At 56.9% G+C, this 16,428-nt stretch overlaps 1 protein-coding gene across 1 annotated transcript; it reads right to left on the bottom strand.

The window, feature by feature from the left end:
• Positions 1-2,404: 2,404 nt before the first annotated feature.
• Positions 2,405-16,200, bottom strand: Aars2 (alanyl-tRNA synthetase 2, mitochondrial). The gene is made up of 22 exons (XM_042266392.2): positions 15,949-16,200; positions 15,195-15,386; positions 14,234-14,379; positions 13,850-14,017; positions 13,273-13,417; positions 8,241-8,386; positions 7,968-8,076; positions 7,629-7,667; positions 7,415-7,526; positions 6,879-7,012; positions 6,397-6,541; positions 5,985-6,157; positions 5,750-5,863; positions 5,508-5,648; positions 5,142-5,279; positions 4,955-5,064; positions 4,705-4,813; positions 4,314-4,436; positions 4,029-4,139; positions 3,435-3,518; positions 3,213-3,323; positions 2,405-2,806 (listed from the first exon to the last, which is right to left on the bottom strand). Exons 1-22 carry the CDS (start codon positions 16,174-16,176, stop codon positions 2,642-2,644), a joined length of 2,943 nt encoding a protein of 980 aa, XP_042122326.2. The 5' UTR covers positions 16,177-16,200; the 3' UTR covers positions 2,405-2,641.
• Positions 16,201-16,428: the final 228 nt, after the last annotated feature.

The following is a 16,428-nucleotide window of genomic DNA, read 5'->3' on the forward strand; positions in this document are numbered from 1 at the left end:
CACGACCCTGTGGCCTTGGGCTCTGCTTTCGGGATGCATAAGCTTTTCGCAGGGAGAGGAAGTACTTCTGGTTAGGAGTGGGGGAGGGGAGACGGCCCAAGCCAAACAAAGGAGGCGGGGCAGGCACAGGTACTTAAGTCACTGGAATTCCCCTGCCGCCGAGCTGTGGACGCCAACTCTGCCAGGGAGCCCCTTCACCTTTCTCCATTAAGGCAGAGAGGGCCAGGGCCTCCGCAGCGCCCCTTCACTCAGCCCGAAGCCTGGCGCCTGCAAAGCTGTCCCGACTCCAGGGATCTGGCTATGCATAGGAAGAGAAATCGCTCTCCAGAGCAGAGGGACGGCGGACTGGTGGAGGGTTGGTTCCAGGGAGGCAAAGCTCAGCTTCTCTGGTCCGATGTCTCTGCGGGTTCCCCGGTTTGGTGGCCCTGGAGGAGCTGGGCCTGTGGTAAGCACTATAGACTGGCCTACCACCAAGCTCCAGAGGTCCGGCCGTGGGTGTGAGTGAGGAGCCAGGCTTCTGTTCCCAAGTCCCTTCGCGCCTCGACAAGTGACTTACAAAGGATCTCTTGTGTAGTCCTGGGCGACCTTGAACTTCTGCCGTTCCTGTCTCACCTCCCCAGTGCTGGGAGTCAGGGGTGTCATTTGGTTTGCTGGGTTTATGCGGTGCAGGGGATCCGACCCAGGACTTAGTACATGCTAGGTACCCTGCCACTTGAGCCACATCCCCAGTCCATGTGTAGACAGGTGCACACGTGTGTCCATGCATATGGGGTTAGAAGGCCAACCTCAGGGGTTACTGTCCATCTTGAGAAAGTTTTCCACTCTTCTGGAGCTCAATGAAGAGGCTAGGCTCTCTGTGTACCCCGCACTGCACAGCTGGGTTATGAGGGCACCCCACCACAGCTAGCCTGAACTTGGCTCCCCACGCTTGTTATTGAGTTACCTCCTCAGCCCCAGCTTGTCTTCTGCTTCAGTTCCGCCTTGGGGCAGGCGCTGTGTTAACCATTAAAAGCCTGTCACTGGCTGGGCGTGGTGGTGCATGCTTCCAAACAGTGCTTGGGAGGTTGAGGTCTCTGCTAGAGGCCAGCCTGGGCATGCAGGGAGTCCCAGGCCAACCAACAGCTAGCTATACATGGAGACCCTACCTCAGGTAAAAAGTCCACCACTGGTCTGACCACCCGTGGCTTCTCCAAATCCTTCCTCACAGCCTGGCACTCCCTGGCTGTTCCTTCAGCTCAAACACCTCTCAGATTTCCTCAAGGCTCGCACCCTTACCTTCCAGCTAAGTCACCTGGTCACAGTGACGCAGTGAGGCCACACTCCTGTCCTCCTGTGCCCCTTTCTTTCCTTTTTCACTGACCCCCCTCCCCCGTCACCCCCTTTCTGCCCTCCCCCTGGAAGCAGGTCCCACAAGGGGAGAAGCTGTTCTGCCTGGTGCCTGTCACCGCCAGCTGACCAGGCCCAGCTGCTCAAAGTATCAGCAAGCCATCCTGGCCTCACTTCAACGACACAGGATTTTCACAAGACATTCTGGAGACCCTTCCTGGTACCCCGCCAATCCTGGCCCACAGACCCCATCTCAACACTCTGGTGGCTGGATGGTCTGGATTTGGGTACCAGATGCCTTTCCACGAGGGTGGGTGGTCAGATAAGTGATGGGGTACACGTCACGCTGAGGAAGGTCATTCTCACATTGCATCTGGGTGTGTGTGCATCATCATATATTTGCAGGGGCCCACAGAACGCAGGAATGGGATTTGGGTGATGCTGAAGTTACAGGTGACTGAGACATCACGTGGGTGCTGGGAACTAAACCTGGGCCTCCGGAAGAGCAGTGAGCACTCTTAATAGCTGAGCACTTTTTTTTGTTTTTGTTTTTCAAGACAGGGTTTCTCTGTGTAGCTCTGGCTGTCCTGGAACTCACTCTGTAGACCTGGAACTCAGAGATCCACCTGCCTCTGCCTCCTGAGGCACGTGCCACTACTGTGAGACCAGGTCACTCTTTTTTAAACAACAAAATCCTCCAGAACTTACAATCTTCTGTAAAATACTTTTTAAAATTTTTTTTATTATTTTGTGTGTGTGAGTGCTTTGCCTGCATGTATGTCTGTGTATTATATGCATGCCCGGTGCCTGAGGAGGTGGGAGCCTCCATGTGGATGCTGGGAATCGAACCCAGGTCCTTTCCAGGAACAAGTGCTTTCTGTTGATTGTCTGTTTTTGTTTTTCGAGACAGGGTTTCTCTGTGTAGACCTGCCTGTCCTGGAACTCACTCTGTAGACCAGGCTGGCCTCAAACTCACGCAGATCTGCCTGCTTCTGCCTCCCGAGTGCTGGGATTAAAGGTGTGCGCCACCACACGCAGCTGGAACAAGTGCTCTAAACCACTGAGCCAACTCTCCAGCCCCGCGAAATACCTTTAATAGGCACCCTCAGCTACAACAGCCCAGGTCGTCACATTTGTTGGGGTGGCTGCTTCTCAGTCCTCTTCTGTTTCCTCTAGTCTCTTGGTGTCAAGTGGCCCAGGTGTCCCTCTTCAGCTCAGATACCTGGTCCTCTGCCCCAGCCTCCAGGAAGGCGAGGTGGCTCCATGAGGGCTCCAGACGCTTGCCTCTGATTCCTTCGGGTCCTGGTGGGCCTGGTCAGAGCTGGTTGAGTGCGTAAGCTCGGGCTGTCCCGAGGGCAGCCTCCAGGTCAGCAGTGTGTCCAGTACCCTGGGCTATCACTCGAGAGCCCCAAGCCTTGCCTCCCATGTGGCTGCACACAGCCAGTGCCCAGGCTTCTGCTGTGAAGGTGGCCGTGGCACCCTGGGGGAGAGAATCCGGAGGGGAAGCCATGTGGAGCAGTCTTCACTGCACCAGCCAGTCAGCAGACCCCTGGGGATGCAGGCACCAGCAATGAGCACCCTCTCCCAGGCTGAGCACAGGGCAGGGCATCTGGTGAGGCCGCAGGAAAGGGCTGGACTGGGAATATGGGTGGAGTGGTGAACACCTGAGACTTCTTTGCAAGGAACTGGGGCCTAAGAGGCAGGTGACTAAGAAATCTCACCATGCCTCCTGGGGAGGGGATAGGGTGTCTTCAGGGACAAGGAGAGATTACTCGATTCCTGTCATAGGTTATCTCCCCTTACACTTTATCTCCTGCTTAGAAGGAGTAAGAGGTGGAACCGGAGCTAGGCGGGGGCATTTAGGACGGGCTCTCGGGCCCCCTCACCTGGGCCACCTGGCAGGCACAGAGAACGCCGCCCGTGGGCTGGGGGCTGAGCAGCAGTACGGACATGCCGGGGGTCTTTTCACACAGCTGCCGCACCACCTTTACCAGCACCTGCGTGAGGACGACCCCGTGACTCACCATCCCCAGCTGCCCGGGACCTCCCAGTCAGGACCTGGCCTCCTGCAGGCCACCCCCCACCCCTCCCCGCTTCACAGCACTCACTGACAGGGACTCCACCGAGACAGTGTCCACCATCAGAGGCCCCTCTGAGTGCCGCTTCAACAGCTCCTGGGATTTTTCTGCAGCCTGTGGGGCAGGGGGAGCAGCAGAGGGGTCAGGCATGGACATTCGGCTTCTGAACTGAGCTCGGGTCTAACGGCCCTCTCCTTCCCATGCTCTCCCTCGACAGAGGCCGTCGGTTCTGAGGAGAGCTGGCAGGGGCTCGGGCAGGCATGGCCTGCTTTCTCGGGTTCCATCTGTGACCTCCTGAGACTGCCTCCCCTCTTCTGTTCTGTCACAGGGCCCTACGAAAGCTGCTGAAGGTGAGAGGAAGAGGCCCAGATGGCACAGACGGACTGGGAGGGGACCAGGAGCCCTCAGTCAAGGAGCGGTTAGGGCTGACTGGCATTCGAGTCGGGAGGCTGCCTGTGGGAAGGGCTGGGGGAGAGCTACAGCCCGGCCGAGGCACATGGCTTGGTGATACGGTGCCCGGCGGCAGATCAAGGAGGAAGCTGCCTCCTCTCCCAGCTCTGGAAGCTCCCTAGGGTTGGTGCCGTGATACCCGGGAGCACCAGGCATGGCTGCGCCTTCTCTCACCTGGCCCTTCTCCAGTTTCCGGATGGCGGTGTTGGCACGGCGCTGCAGCACCTTCAGCGTGGCCTGGAGCTCCTGCCGCTGCCACTGAGGCACCACAGCGGAGTCGATGACCTACGGGAGAGCCGAGTGTCACCCTTGCCACAGCCTCGGAGGAAGGATGACAGAGCCGGGCAGATCCACTCTGAGGACAAGCGCGGGCCAGCTGGAAGGCTGGGGAGGGACAGGAAGGGTCCAAAAAAGCACGGAGAAGGCACGGGGCCAGTGGAAGGCGAGGGTGGCCCTGACCTCAGTGAGACGTCCTATGTCCTTAGATAGGCGATGGGCCTCTGGCAGGTCCCTGATGCCCCGGCTTAGCCGCTCCCTGGCTGCCTCAACTTCCTGAGCCAGGCTCTGGCCCACCTCTCGGGCCTACAGGAGGGGCAAGAAAGTGAAGGCTCCCAGACGCGACACTCGCCCTCTCCCAGATGACACTCGCCCTCTCCCAGGACGGGGCCTCGTCTCTCACTACAACCAGGGCCATGTCAGAAATGGTTACCAGTTGGTACAGCTGCTACAGCCGCAGCAGTGAGTGGACAGGGATGCTGGCTATGCCACTGGGCATCCCCGCGCCTGGGTGTCAGCTGTGTGTCCCCTCACCCCCCCACAGTCAAGTCTCCAGGGCTTCTAGCATTCTGACCTGCTGGGCCTGCTCCCCAGTGACGGCCAGTAGGCGAGTGATGCCCTTGACCAGCTGCCGATCCCCAATGATCACCAGGTCCCCCACGGCCCCGGTGCGTAGCAGGTGCCTGTAAGGAAGGCGAAGAAGTGGGTGGTGGTGGAGAGAAGGGACAAGTCTGAGCCCAGAGCGAGGGCTGGTGGCCTCGGCGATTAGGGAAGGGTGAGGATCGGGGGGGGGGCCCAGGGCCAGGGTGGCGGCGGCGACTCACGTGCCGCAGCAGAGCTCCACCGAAGTCCGCAGTGCAGCCTGGGAGGCCGGTGCCAGTGCCTGGGCCACAGGAACGCCCACCGACACCACCCGCACGGGGTCTGGGTACACCTGGGGGAAGGTGGGACGGGGCTCTCAGCGGCCTGTGAAGCCGGGGAGCCCTCCGGGGTCACCCTCCTACCACTCACCTCATCCAGCGAGCGGAGTCCGGGCACGTGAGCGGTGTGTGCCAGGGGCACCTCCTCCACGTACACGGCCTCATCCTGCCCCACAGCCTCCTGCACGTGGCTCTCTACCGTCCGGAGCTGCTCTGCGGTCAGTGGGGCCTGGGGTGGGGCAGGGAAACAAAGCCATAGGAACCGGTTTGGAAACTGCTGTCCGTGAAAGGGGGAAGTGATGTCCCCACAGGGAACAGGAAGGTGAGGAGTGGCCAGAGGTGACAGGTAGTGTCCCGAGTAGAGGGGTCTCGCTGAGGTGAGGTTCCACAACCCACTTCCCGTTTGTCTGGCAGCACGCCGTTTCCCACAATGACCGACTTCCTGTGCCCAGCTCACCTGGGTGGCCACATCGAAGCGCAGCCGCTCAGGGCTGAGATGGGAGCCCCGCTGCTCGGCGGTGGGTCCCAGGGTCTGGCGAAGGGCCCAGCTCAGCAGGTGGGTGGCCGTGTGCTTCACCATGCATCCCATCCGCCAGGCCTGCAACACCTTTGTCACCCAGGGCCCTGGGGGAGGGTAGGAGCGGCCAGGGAGAGGGGATGCAGGCTATGGAGAGCAGCCGGGCTAGGGAAGGGCCTTACCTCATCCACGTACAGCTGCACTTGATCCCCCACCTCTAAGCACTCGGGGGCCACTGCCTCATGCAGGATGAAGCCCCCACAGACCTGGGCCCGGGCCACAGGGAACAGTACATCCTGGGGAGAACATGGCCAAGACGCCACAATGACGGCCTGCAGCCATCCCTCCACTGGGCTGCCTGCCCCCAGCCTCACTTTTCCCTCCCACAGAAGTCAGCGTGAGGTGCTGGATGCTCACCTGCTGACCTGTGCGGACAAAGTAGCCACGATCTGAAGCCTGACCCCCTTGTTCAGCGTAGAAGTTGGTTCTGTCCAGCAGGAGGCCACAGCGCTGGCCTGCCCCCACAGAGGTCACAGCCGTCCCATCCTCTGAATACAGCTGTAGCACTCGGGCCTCACAGAGGCCAAATTCTGCCAGAGGCATAAGGATGATCAGTGTTGGGGCCTGGGGATGTGATGGGTTTGGGATCTGAGGCAAAGGCATCTGACTGCAGAGGGTGAAGTGGGGAAGGCATTTCTAGATGAAAGAGGCAGCGACCCCTGCTGGGGAGTCTGGGGAATGCAAGAAGCTGGTGGCTACCATTTCTCTCCTTCCCAGTCAAGGTCAGGTAAGCGTGGGACTGACTACCAGCCTGGGTCCAGGCTCTCACCATAATCTCCGTTGGGTCGAAGAGAGTAGTTATACTTGGGGCTGTCATCAGTTGGGGGTACCCCATGACGGTGCAGCTCCTCCAGTGCGTGGACATCAAGACGCAGTCCTTCCTCTGGAACTGGCTCTGCCTGCTGGGCTCGGTGCTGCAGGACAAGTGTGTGTGTGTGTGTGTGTGTGTGTGTGTGTGTGTGTGTGGTGGGTGTGTGTGGAATGGGGGGCAGGTGCAGAGAAAACACCACGGGATGGGAACTGAGCCTATGAGAGCCCTGTCTCTGTGGATCCTGCAGTCTTCGTGGAATAAGACCTAAGTCTCTTCCGCTCCTGTTTGGTCCCCGGGGCTGAGGTTCCGTCCCCTCTCCCATGGAGATGGTGGGATAGACCCCACCTCAGCTTCCAATCCTATGACTGACTAATTCTTGCCCCAGTTCAGGCCTGAGAAGTTCAGGGACTGCTGGGTCACCAGAGTCCAGCAGCCTGTACCTGAGCCTCCTTCTGGGCTAGCTCTTCCAGCCCCACAGCATCCAGCTGCACCCCCTTTTCCTCCAGCATTAACTTCACCAGGTCCAGCGGAATCCCCAGGTTTCCAGACAGTGACAATGACCAGGCCACCTCAGCTGAGGAAAGAGAACAGAGTGCTGAGAAAGGGGGTGGGGGCAGATCAAAAGGGGGGGAAGGGAGTGGGCGGGCTCAGGCTTTCTCAGCTACACAAACCTACCATGCCCCCACCCCCAGACTAGGTCCTCCCGGGGGAGGAGCCATCTAGCTTCAGGCTCCAAGGTCAAGCAAGGGTGGCCTAACACACTCCCAAGACACATGGCGTTCTGGTGGTCTCCGTTTAAGTATGAACTGCCTTGGAAACAAGGGATGGAAGAGAGGGCGGCCTCTGTGTGGTCAGGTCAAGCACCTGCGAGAAACTCCTGGCAGAAGTTGGGGGCCCCGGCGGGCTGAAAGCTGCTGCCTCTGCTCACTCTGGGGGGCCTGAGAGCCCCTTGGCTTTGGCTAGGGTCCCAGCTCACCAGGGAACAACTCAGAAGGCCCCAAGCGCTTGACGGTGCGGTCGATGATCCGACGGCCTCGCTGCAGGGACGCTAGGAAGGCTGCCTCGTCCTCCGACACCAGGCTGGCTATCTGAACCAAGGCAGGGCAGAGTGGAGCTGGGTTTCCTTGGAAACAGGCTTCTCCCTACAGGTTTCTCCGGGGCAGCCTCCGCCTCCCCACGCGAATCAGTACCTGGACTGAGTTCTTCTCAAGTTCTGGATAGGCGGCTCCCTAGGGGTGAAGGGGTGTGGAGAAGGTAAATGGCCCACCCAGGAGGCCAAGATGCTCTGAGAACTGGGAGGGACTCAGACGGGGAAGTGGTTTCCCAGTGGGGCAGGCATATAGGTGGTAGGGAACCCCAAGGTCAAAGGTCTAGTAGCCTGAGGTCTCCCTGCTTTTTGTGAGCAAGACCAGCTTTCTCAGCCTCCTTGATGGGGTGCAGGACTGGACAGTGAGGGGGGGACACTGTCGGGGCTCAGTGTTAGGCTCCCAGGGCCCAGGAGACATGCAGAAAGGAGGCTCTGTGCTTACCAATGTCTCCACCACCACTGGCACCAGGCTGCCCAGAAAGCCAGGCGGCGCCCGCAAGACCTCTGTGGAGAAGCGCACAGCGCGACGGAGAATCCGGCGAAGAACTAGCCTAGAGGGGTTCACAGCCCAGGTAGGAACCCCTCGCGTCACGTGACCAGCAATATGGGGAGTGGGGTGCGTCCTCCATTCCTTCTGAGCCCTTGACCTCATTTTACCTCCCCATCCCCTCCCCGCTAGCCCGGCCACTCCCGGGGCGCCCGCCCGGCCACTCACGGGGCGCCTGACATCCCTGGGTAGACACCATCGGCGATGCAGACACTGAGCGTGCGGAGGTGGTCGGCTACGACTCGGTATGCCGTGTCTATGCGGCCCTCGTCTGCTGCCCCTACCCGGCCAGAGTAAGGGGGCACGCCGCAGCCCTGAAGAGCAGGAGGACAGACATAGGTGCGGGTTCTGCCCGCCCCAGGCAGGTGCCGGCTCTGCCCTAAAGCAGATCACATCCTGTCAGGACACAGTCCGAGGATGGAGTCGTGGGAGAACTCTGAGTGCTTTCCAGAAAACTCCAGGAAAACAAGTCTTGTGACCTCAGTTTCTTCAAAACGCAGAATTGTTCTTGGAATGTGTTTTCAGGCTCATCCAAGGTGTGGCAGGTAGGAGTGAGTTTACTTCAGCTGCTGTTATTTATATGTATCTGTGGAAAACCATGTTTTTGCCATATGTGGCTTGTCCTTATACAGCGTGACTCTTCTTAACCCTCCAAATATAAATTGTCTGATGCTCTGAATAAAGTTGGCTATTGCATGAGACTTCAGTTGGCCAGGTTCATACCACCAACTAGAGTGGTAACAACATCCAGAATGACCTTCCCAGCACTTGGGAGACAGAAGCAGGTGGATCTGGGTAAGTTTGAGGCCAGCCTGGTCCACAGAGATAGTTTCAGGACAGCCAGGGCTACACAGAGAAAAATCCTGTCTCAAAAAAAACAAAAACAAAAACAAAAACAAAAAACAAAAAACAAAAAACAAAACCCAAAAAACCAAGCAGGGCGGTGGTGGCGAATGCCTTTAATCCCAGCACTCAGGAGGCAGAGGCAGGCGGATCTCTGTGAGTTCAAGGCCAGCCTGGTCTACAGAGCGAGTTCCAGGACAGGCACCAAAACTACACAGAGAAACCCTGTCTTGAAAAATCCAAATAAGCCGGGCGGTGGTGGCGCACGCCTTTAATCCCAGCACTCGGGAGGCAGAGCCAGGCGGATCTCTGTGAGTTCGAGGCCAGCCTGGGCTACCAAGTGAGTTCCAGGAAAGGCGCAAAGCTACACAGAGAAACCCTGTCTCGAAAAACCAAAAAAAAAAAAAAAAAAGAAAGAAAAAAAAAAAAAAAAAGAAAAATCCAAATAAATAAATAAATAAATAAATAAATAAGAATAAAAGCTCTATGAGACCATTAGCTCCTTAGGTGCAGATTGAAGTCTGGACCAGGCTGGTGTGACTCCATGCTTGCCCCTCCAATCATCCTAGAGGTAGGGTCAGGGGCCAGGGAGTGGAGTGGAGGAAGCTGGTATACACTTACTTAAATGTGCTGCGGTGGACCACTTAATCTGCCCAGCTCCGACCGTACTCGGGGACAGGCTTGTATTAGATGTCCAGCCACTCACTGTGCTGCTTAAGCCACGCCCCCAAACCACCCGCTGACCTTTGTGGGTCTCTTCCTGTGACCTCTGTGAGGTGTCTCATCTGCCTGTGTCTGGTCTCCGGCCACCGCCTAAGCTGCACCCTACCCCGGCTTTTGCCTGGATTGGTAACAGGGCAGTGTTTTTGGCTCTCAGTGTCATCTGGCTCCAGCTTGTCCTCCACAGCACCAGAACTGCCCTGTGGGAGTGCATGGCGGGCCCCGCATCCCCTCCACCCAAGCCGTTCTCCTCAGGCACAGAATAAAGGCCTCTCTTTGGACTTCAAGACCCCACAAGATGGGACGCTCGCTGCCTTCTTTGCAGTAAACTATCGTAAAAATGTCCTTTCCCTGAGCACAGGCCACTCTGCCATAGGACTCTAGAGCTGCTTCCCATCAACAGATCGCATCGACTTCCCCAGCTCTTGAGCCTGAAGCTGGCCTGTGACTTTCTCTGGTGGACAGAACACAGGAGGGATCTGGTGGAGAGGTGCACACCTGTAATTCCAGCACTTAGGAGGGAGAAGCAGGAGAATCAGGAGTTCAAGGTCATCCCTGGCTACACGGAGAGTCTGAGGCCAGTCTGGAATGCAAGAGGCCCTGCCTCAAAAAAGAAAAAGAATACAGGGAAGGACCACTTCTACCTCTGGCCTCCTTCTTGGAACCTTGCTGGGAGGAGAACAAGCCTGCACTAGAGCCAGCCAGCTGGACGACAGCGGACGCATGGCCTAGCCACACCTGCTGCCCCCGACTGACAGTCAACCAATGCCTAGAGGCAGGGCTGCCTCCTACCCAACCACAGATGTTTGGATGAGCTCACGCGAGACCTAAAGAATGACCCAGAAAAGGTGGCCCGGCCTGTGCCAGGGCCCAGACTCCCGGACTGGTGGCATTGGCTGCCTTACAGTACTGGTGTGTCACACACACAGCCAAGGCTCTGGCATGGGCTCCACCCACAGCACACAGGGTTCTACCTCAGCTGCCTGGCTGTCCCTCATGTCTTTCCCGGAAGGCAGAAACTATTCAAAGGGCCTGGAAGGGAGAAGAAGGCCCCTAGCCAGGGATCTAGTTTGTATTTCCTGTCGGCTGAGAGTCAAGACACTTCTGTACAACTGATAGAACTGAAGCCACCTGGAGACAGTGCTTACCTTCCTAAAACTTCTCAAACAAGGCTGTTAAAAGCCACACACTAGGGGCTGGGGAGGTGACCCAACAGTTAGAAGTACCTGCTGCTTTTCCTGAGGATCTCAGTTTGGTTCCCAGCACTCACGCTAGGTGGCTCACAACCGCCTGTGACTCCAGTTCACTGTGATCTGATGCTCCCCCTTCTGGTCTCTGTAGGTAACTACACACAGACAGACACACAGACAGACACACAGACACACACACAGACACACACACACACACACACACACACACACACACAAACAAAAAACAAAGAACCACAACAAACTATGCTCATTTGGGGCACAGAATATTTGTGGCTCTAAATTTTACTTTATTAGAACACTTATCTCATCCCTAAATGTAAATAAGGCACTTCAGAAAACCACCTTACAATTTAATTTGCAAAAGGAATTCTTGGAGAAAAATAAATAAATCAGTTTATATTTTTAAATCCAATTAATCTTTAAACCTTGTTCCAAATGACATCCTTTGAGAAATATACCTTAGAAAGCCACAGGACCATACATGCAGCCACTGTGAAGACATCCAAACACAGCTCTCTTAGGGAGGCTGCACCCACGTTTGGGTGTCTTTTTCCTCTAGGTCTCAGTCTCAGTCTAAATACTTAATAAACTCACTCTTTGCTTCACGCTGACCTTATTTTTTATTTTTTTGGTTTTTCGAGACAGGGTTTCTCTGCGTAGCTTTGCACCTTTCCTGGAGCTCAGGCTGGCCTCGAACTCACAGAGATCCACCTGGCTCTGCCTCCCGAGTGCTGGGATTAAAGGCGTGCGCCACCACCACCTGGCCTCACGCTGACCTTCTGTGACGCAGCCGAGGGCCCTGCTTTATCTGGACGGAGGTCCTGGGGGCGCTGGACTGCATCTCCTTGCCCTTGCTGACAATGACATACGTCAAGCCTTTCTTGCCGTGGTACCCACTGTCGTCTGCCTGGGGTAAGCTTTCTCTGCTGACTCTCCGTGCAGGTTTTAGATCAAAGATCATCTCCCTGGCCAGTCTTCTCCACACAAGTGGTCTAAGATTCCTCTCTAACACCCCCGCGAGCGACTATCCGCCAGGCCGGTTACCTGCCCAGAGCCCGTGTCTACGATCTTGTTCTCCCACACACTGCTTTACTGTCTGTCACTCATGCTTGAGGTCATCTCCGTATCTCTTCTATTCTGAGCCCCTGTACCAAGCATAAAAGTGTTGGCTGAGAGGGCGAGTCCAGCCACACCCACCTGTGGCAGCTTCTCTCTTAAAACCACCTTGAAGAAGACGGCAGGCCCCCTCCGGAGAGCCCATCTCCACTCCTCACGTGCTTAGATCCCAGGAGAATGGAGGTGGTACCATTCTCACTTCCCCAAGGCAGTCTTGAGGCACAGGACACCGGACTCCGGGCACCAGAGGGCTAATGGTAGGTAGTGGGTTAACTCGAGGAGATGCACTCTGTCACCTCCCCCTCAGTCTGGAGAAGCATGGTCCTTCTCTGGAATACAGGCCCGTGCTGTGGACTGCGTATCAATTGTGTGGTCCCTTCCCTTCCTCTAAGACCTCTAAGAAAGGGCACCACTCGGCTTCAGAGACCTGAACCCTCTTCAGGGCCCCCACCATGCTGTCTGGCTCTGGTGCTGGGGGTGAACTCTCTTCAGAGTCTGTCTGTCCATGAAGGTAATAACTCTTTCAATAAATCTCTTACTCAAGAGAACAATCTGCCTCAGTGTCCCCTTGAGCCCCAAGCCCAGAATCTTTCATAAAGGACTCAATACACATCTCGAACGGCTGAGGGGAGGAGTTAGGAGGAACATCCGGCAGCAGCGAATCTTAGCTTTGAACTTGACACCCTGGGATCCTTGCTCTGTGCTGTCTCACAGATGGCAATACTGAGATCTCAACAGATACATAAGCTCTATGGGGTAGGGGGTGCTGGGGAGAGGGCGCAGTGGGGGGGGGTGCCGGGGAGAGGGCACAGTTGGGGGTGCTGGGGAGAGAGCGCAGTCGGGGGGTGCCGGGGAGATGGCTCAGTCGGGGGGTGCCGGGGAGATGGCGCATTTGCGGGTGCCGGGGAGAGCGCAGTCGGGGGGGTGCCGGGGAGAGGGCGCAGTCGGGGGGTGCCGGGGAGATGGCGCAGTCGGAAAAGTGTTTGCCCCACAAGCCTGAGGACCTGAGTTTGATTTCTACAACCCATGCGGAATTGCTGCCACAGTGGCATAGGCTTGTCATCCCAAAGCTGGGGAGGCAGAGACAGGAGAATGCCTGAGGCTTGACGGCCAGCAGGCGTTGCCTAATTGGTGAGCTACAAGCCAATAACACACCCTATCTCAAAGAAGGCAGACATGGCTCCTGAAGATGACATCCAAGGTTGTCATCTGGACGGACGGACACACACACACACACACACACACACACACACACACACACACGTACACACACACGCGTGCACACGGCAATGGGGCGGAGGCGGGCTCACCTGGTGTATGGCGGTGAGCAGTGGAGAGAAGAGGTCAGTGTCATAGGTGGAACATTTGCCCTGCAGCACTGCCACCAGCCTCTCCAGGCCCATTCCTGTGTCCACGTGTCTCTGGGGCAGCGGCTGCAGGCTTCCATTTGCCTCTCTGGCCAGGGAAAGTGTGCAAGGTGAGGCCAGGTGAGTCTGACAGGTGCGAGGCAGGTGCTCAAGGTCAGCAGAAACACGAGGACCTGGCTTAGAGTCCCAGGAACCTGCAGGTCGGTGTCCCCTTCCCCTCCCCATACAAACGAAGATGAGTCCTATCCTTTCTCAAAAAGGTGAACTCTATTCTTCCTCTTGCTTGGGCCTTGTCTGGACCCAGACATGCCTACTAAGCCAGACTCATTGTTTTCAGAGAGGCATGTCAAGACATGTTACAAGAAAATCTTAGTGACCACTAAACTCAACTCCATTATACGCCAAGAGAGCAGCAGCTAGTGGAAAGTGTCGTGGACAGGGACTAGAATTCGATCAGTTTCTATTTTTAAAAGGCATGTGAGCTCAGCTCGGGACTAATGTCAGCTTCAGCCGCCATTACCTGTTGTGTTGCATGAAGACCAGATTCCAGAGCTCTACCAGCTGGGGGGCTCCCGCCCCCCCAGCCAGATCGTAGTGGATCTCAGTACAAGGCCCGCAGGGCCCGGTGTCTCCCATCTCCCAGAAGTTCTCCTGCAGTCCGAAGGAAAGCGTGCGGCTGGCGGGCACTCTGGGGAGAAGGCCAGGCAAGCGGTGGAACATGGGCAGGTTTAGAGGCTGGCACCTCCCCTGCGCCCAGCCCCTACCCAAGCCCAGCTCGGGGAGAGGGGTCCTAGCGCTCGCCCGCAGCATGCTCACACCTGCTGAACTCTGAGGATTTGTACCGACAGTCTGCTTCCCAGTCCTCCTACTGCCTGGGGTGGACAGAAGGAAGGGGCCAACTCACCCCAAGCTAAGCCAGATGTCTCTGGTCTCCAGGTCTGGGTCCAGCCCTGTCTTGGAGTCACCACCGAAGTAGGAGACCCATAACCTGTCCTCAGGGATGCCATAGACCTGAGTCAGCAGCTCCCAGGCCATGCTACAAGCCTCTTCCTGCAGGGCAAACCAGGGTGGAGAGATTCTCCAGTCAGGCCACGGGAGTTCATGAATCCAGACAAAAATCATGCTCACTACCCACCCTCTGCTCAGACCAAGTCATGTCCATTTCTGAGTTCTTCCTGCCCAGAAAGTGTCTCCATTCTTATAAAGCCCGCCTCCTTTCCGTCCCAGGTGAGTTCTATGTCCTCCACAGACTCCTCGTCCCACCACCCTGACCTGGGGACTTTATGTCCAGGGACCAGCACTGCTGTCTGGCCGTCTGTTCATCTAACCTTTCAGCAGCCTTCGGGCAGGTGACACAGTCCCTTCCTTCACTCAGGGAAGTGAGCCACATTCCTTCCCATTCTATGTCTCTGTGTGTGTGTGTGTGTGTGTGTGTGTGTGTGTGTGCGCGCGCGCGCATTGGGGAATCAGGTGGGCTAGTGCACATTTGCACACACATTAGGTGTGGGTATGCACGTGTAGAAGTTAGAGGACAACTATGGGTGACTGTACTCAGGTGCTTCCCACTTTTTGTTTGAGACAGGGTCTCTCATTCGCTTGGAACTTTGAACGTAGGCCAGACTAGCTCGCCTGTGAACTTCCAAGGATCCTCTTGTCTCCATCTCCCATCGGGAAGCTCCAGAATGACAGCTCACACTATAACTGGCCTTCACTCGTTATGTGAGTTCCGGGGGACCCACAAGCACTTTTACCAACCAAGCCATCTTTCCTTCTCCCCCCGTCCCCAAACCCCTTGTCCAGCACCTGGCCACACTATCCAGCATGAGGGTTCAAAGAATGAACTCTACAGCTCCCTGGAAACTCACCTTAAAATATTCACCCCCAAAAGCCCAATTGCCAAGCATCTCAAAGAAAGTATGATGCGAGAGGTCTCGGCCCACATCCTCCAGGTCATTGTGGCGCCCTCCGGCCCTCACACATTTCTGGCTATTAGCAACACGTCGGAAGGCTGCCATCTCACTTCGTGGGTCCACTGTGCCCAGGAAGATGGGCTTGAACTGGAAGCACAGACAAATGGGGGAGTTCTTTAGTTCCTTAGTAGAAGGTTAAAGCGGGGCGTGATGAAGATGGCTGTTCAAACTCGAGGCTATTTGGGACCTCAAGAGTGCAATATGGTCTTGGCCCGGGGCACCCCAGGATCTCAGGGAGGCTTCTCTGGTGTATGTGAAGCAGAGAAGAGGCGAATAAATCGAAACCAAAGACCTCTGCCTAGTAAAAGTGGCAAAGTTTACAGATAAGAAGCGGTCGGAGAGAGCCAAAGAACGTAGCAGGCGCGCAATAAACTTCTACTTAGTGGATGAGTTCTATTTATTTAGTCTTCCACTCGGAGCCTGACCCTCGGGGCTCCACACTTGCTGTCCAGGGATAATAAACTTCATCTCTCCCCTCAAGTCTCCAAACTAATTCCCCCAGACCTAACCAGGGCCCCCATCATTTCACCCAGCGCCTCTCCCACAAGAGCTCTGGGTTCCGCCCCTCGCTGCTCTGGCCCAATCCCGACGCTCCTTTCTCAGGCAAGCGCCCGAGCCCCGCCCCCGAGCGGCGAGGCCCCGCCCCCACCTGGTTCATGCCGGCGTTGACGAAAAGCAGGCTGTGGTCGCCGCGCGGCCTCACGGAAGCGGAGGGCACCAGCCGGTGGCCGTGGCGATCCCGGAAGAAGCTCAGGAAGGCGTCCCGCACGGCCGCTCCGTGGGGTGGGCGGGACTCGGTTGAGAACTGCTGCCATGGGCACGACCTCCCGATGGCTCGGCGCAGCCTCCCGGCGGCAGCAGCCACCGACGCCGCCATCTTAGCTCCGGGCAATGGCTTCGCAGGGTCCAAGAGTGACGCGTGAAAGGAAGCCTAGTGTTTCCTACAGCGGCCCCTGGCGGATGGAAGACTTAGGGGGCGAGCCTCAGCTTCTGGTGGAAATGATTCTGCAAGAAGGACATCCCCCCCCCCCCCCCCCCCCCGGCGAGCAAGCGGTCCAACATATCACTTTGCACACAGTAGTCCCTTAATCCATCCAGCATTAAACCGATATTCATAAAAAGATCATTA

Source organism: Peromyscus maniculatus, chromosome 21 (assembly GCF_049852395.1).
Source record: "Peromyscus maniculatus bairdii isolate BWxNUB_F1_BW_parent chromosome 21, HU_Pman_BW_mat_3.1, whole genome shotgun sequence".
Lineage (NCBI taxonomy): Eukaryota > Metazoa > Chordata > Mammalia > Rodentia > Cricetidae > Peromyscus > Peromyscus maniculatus.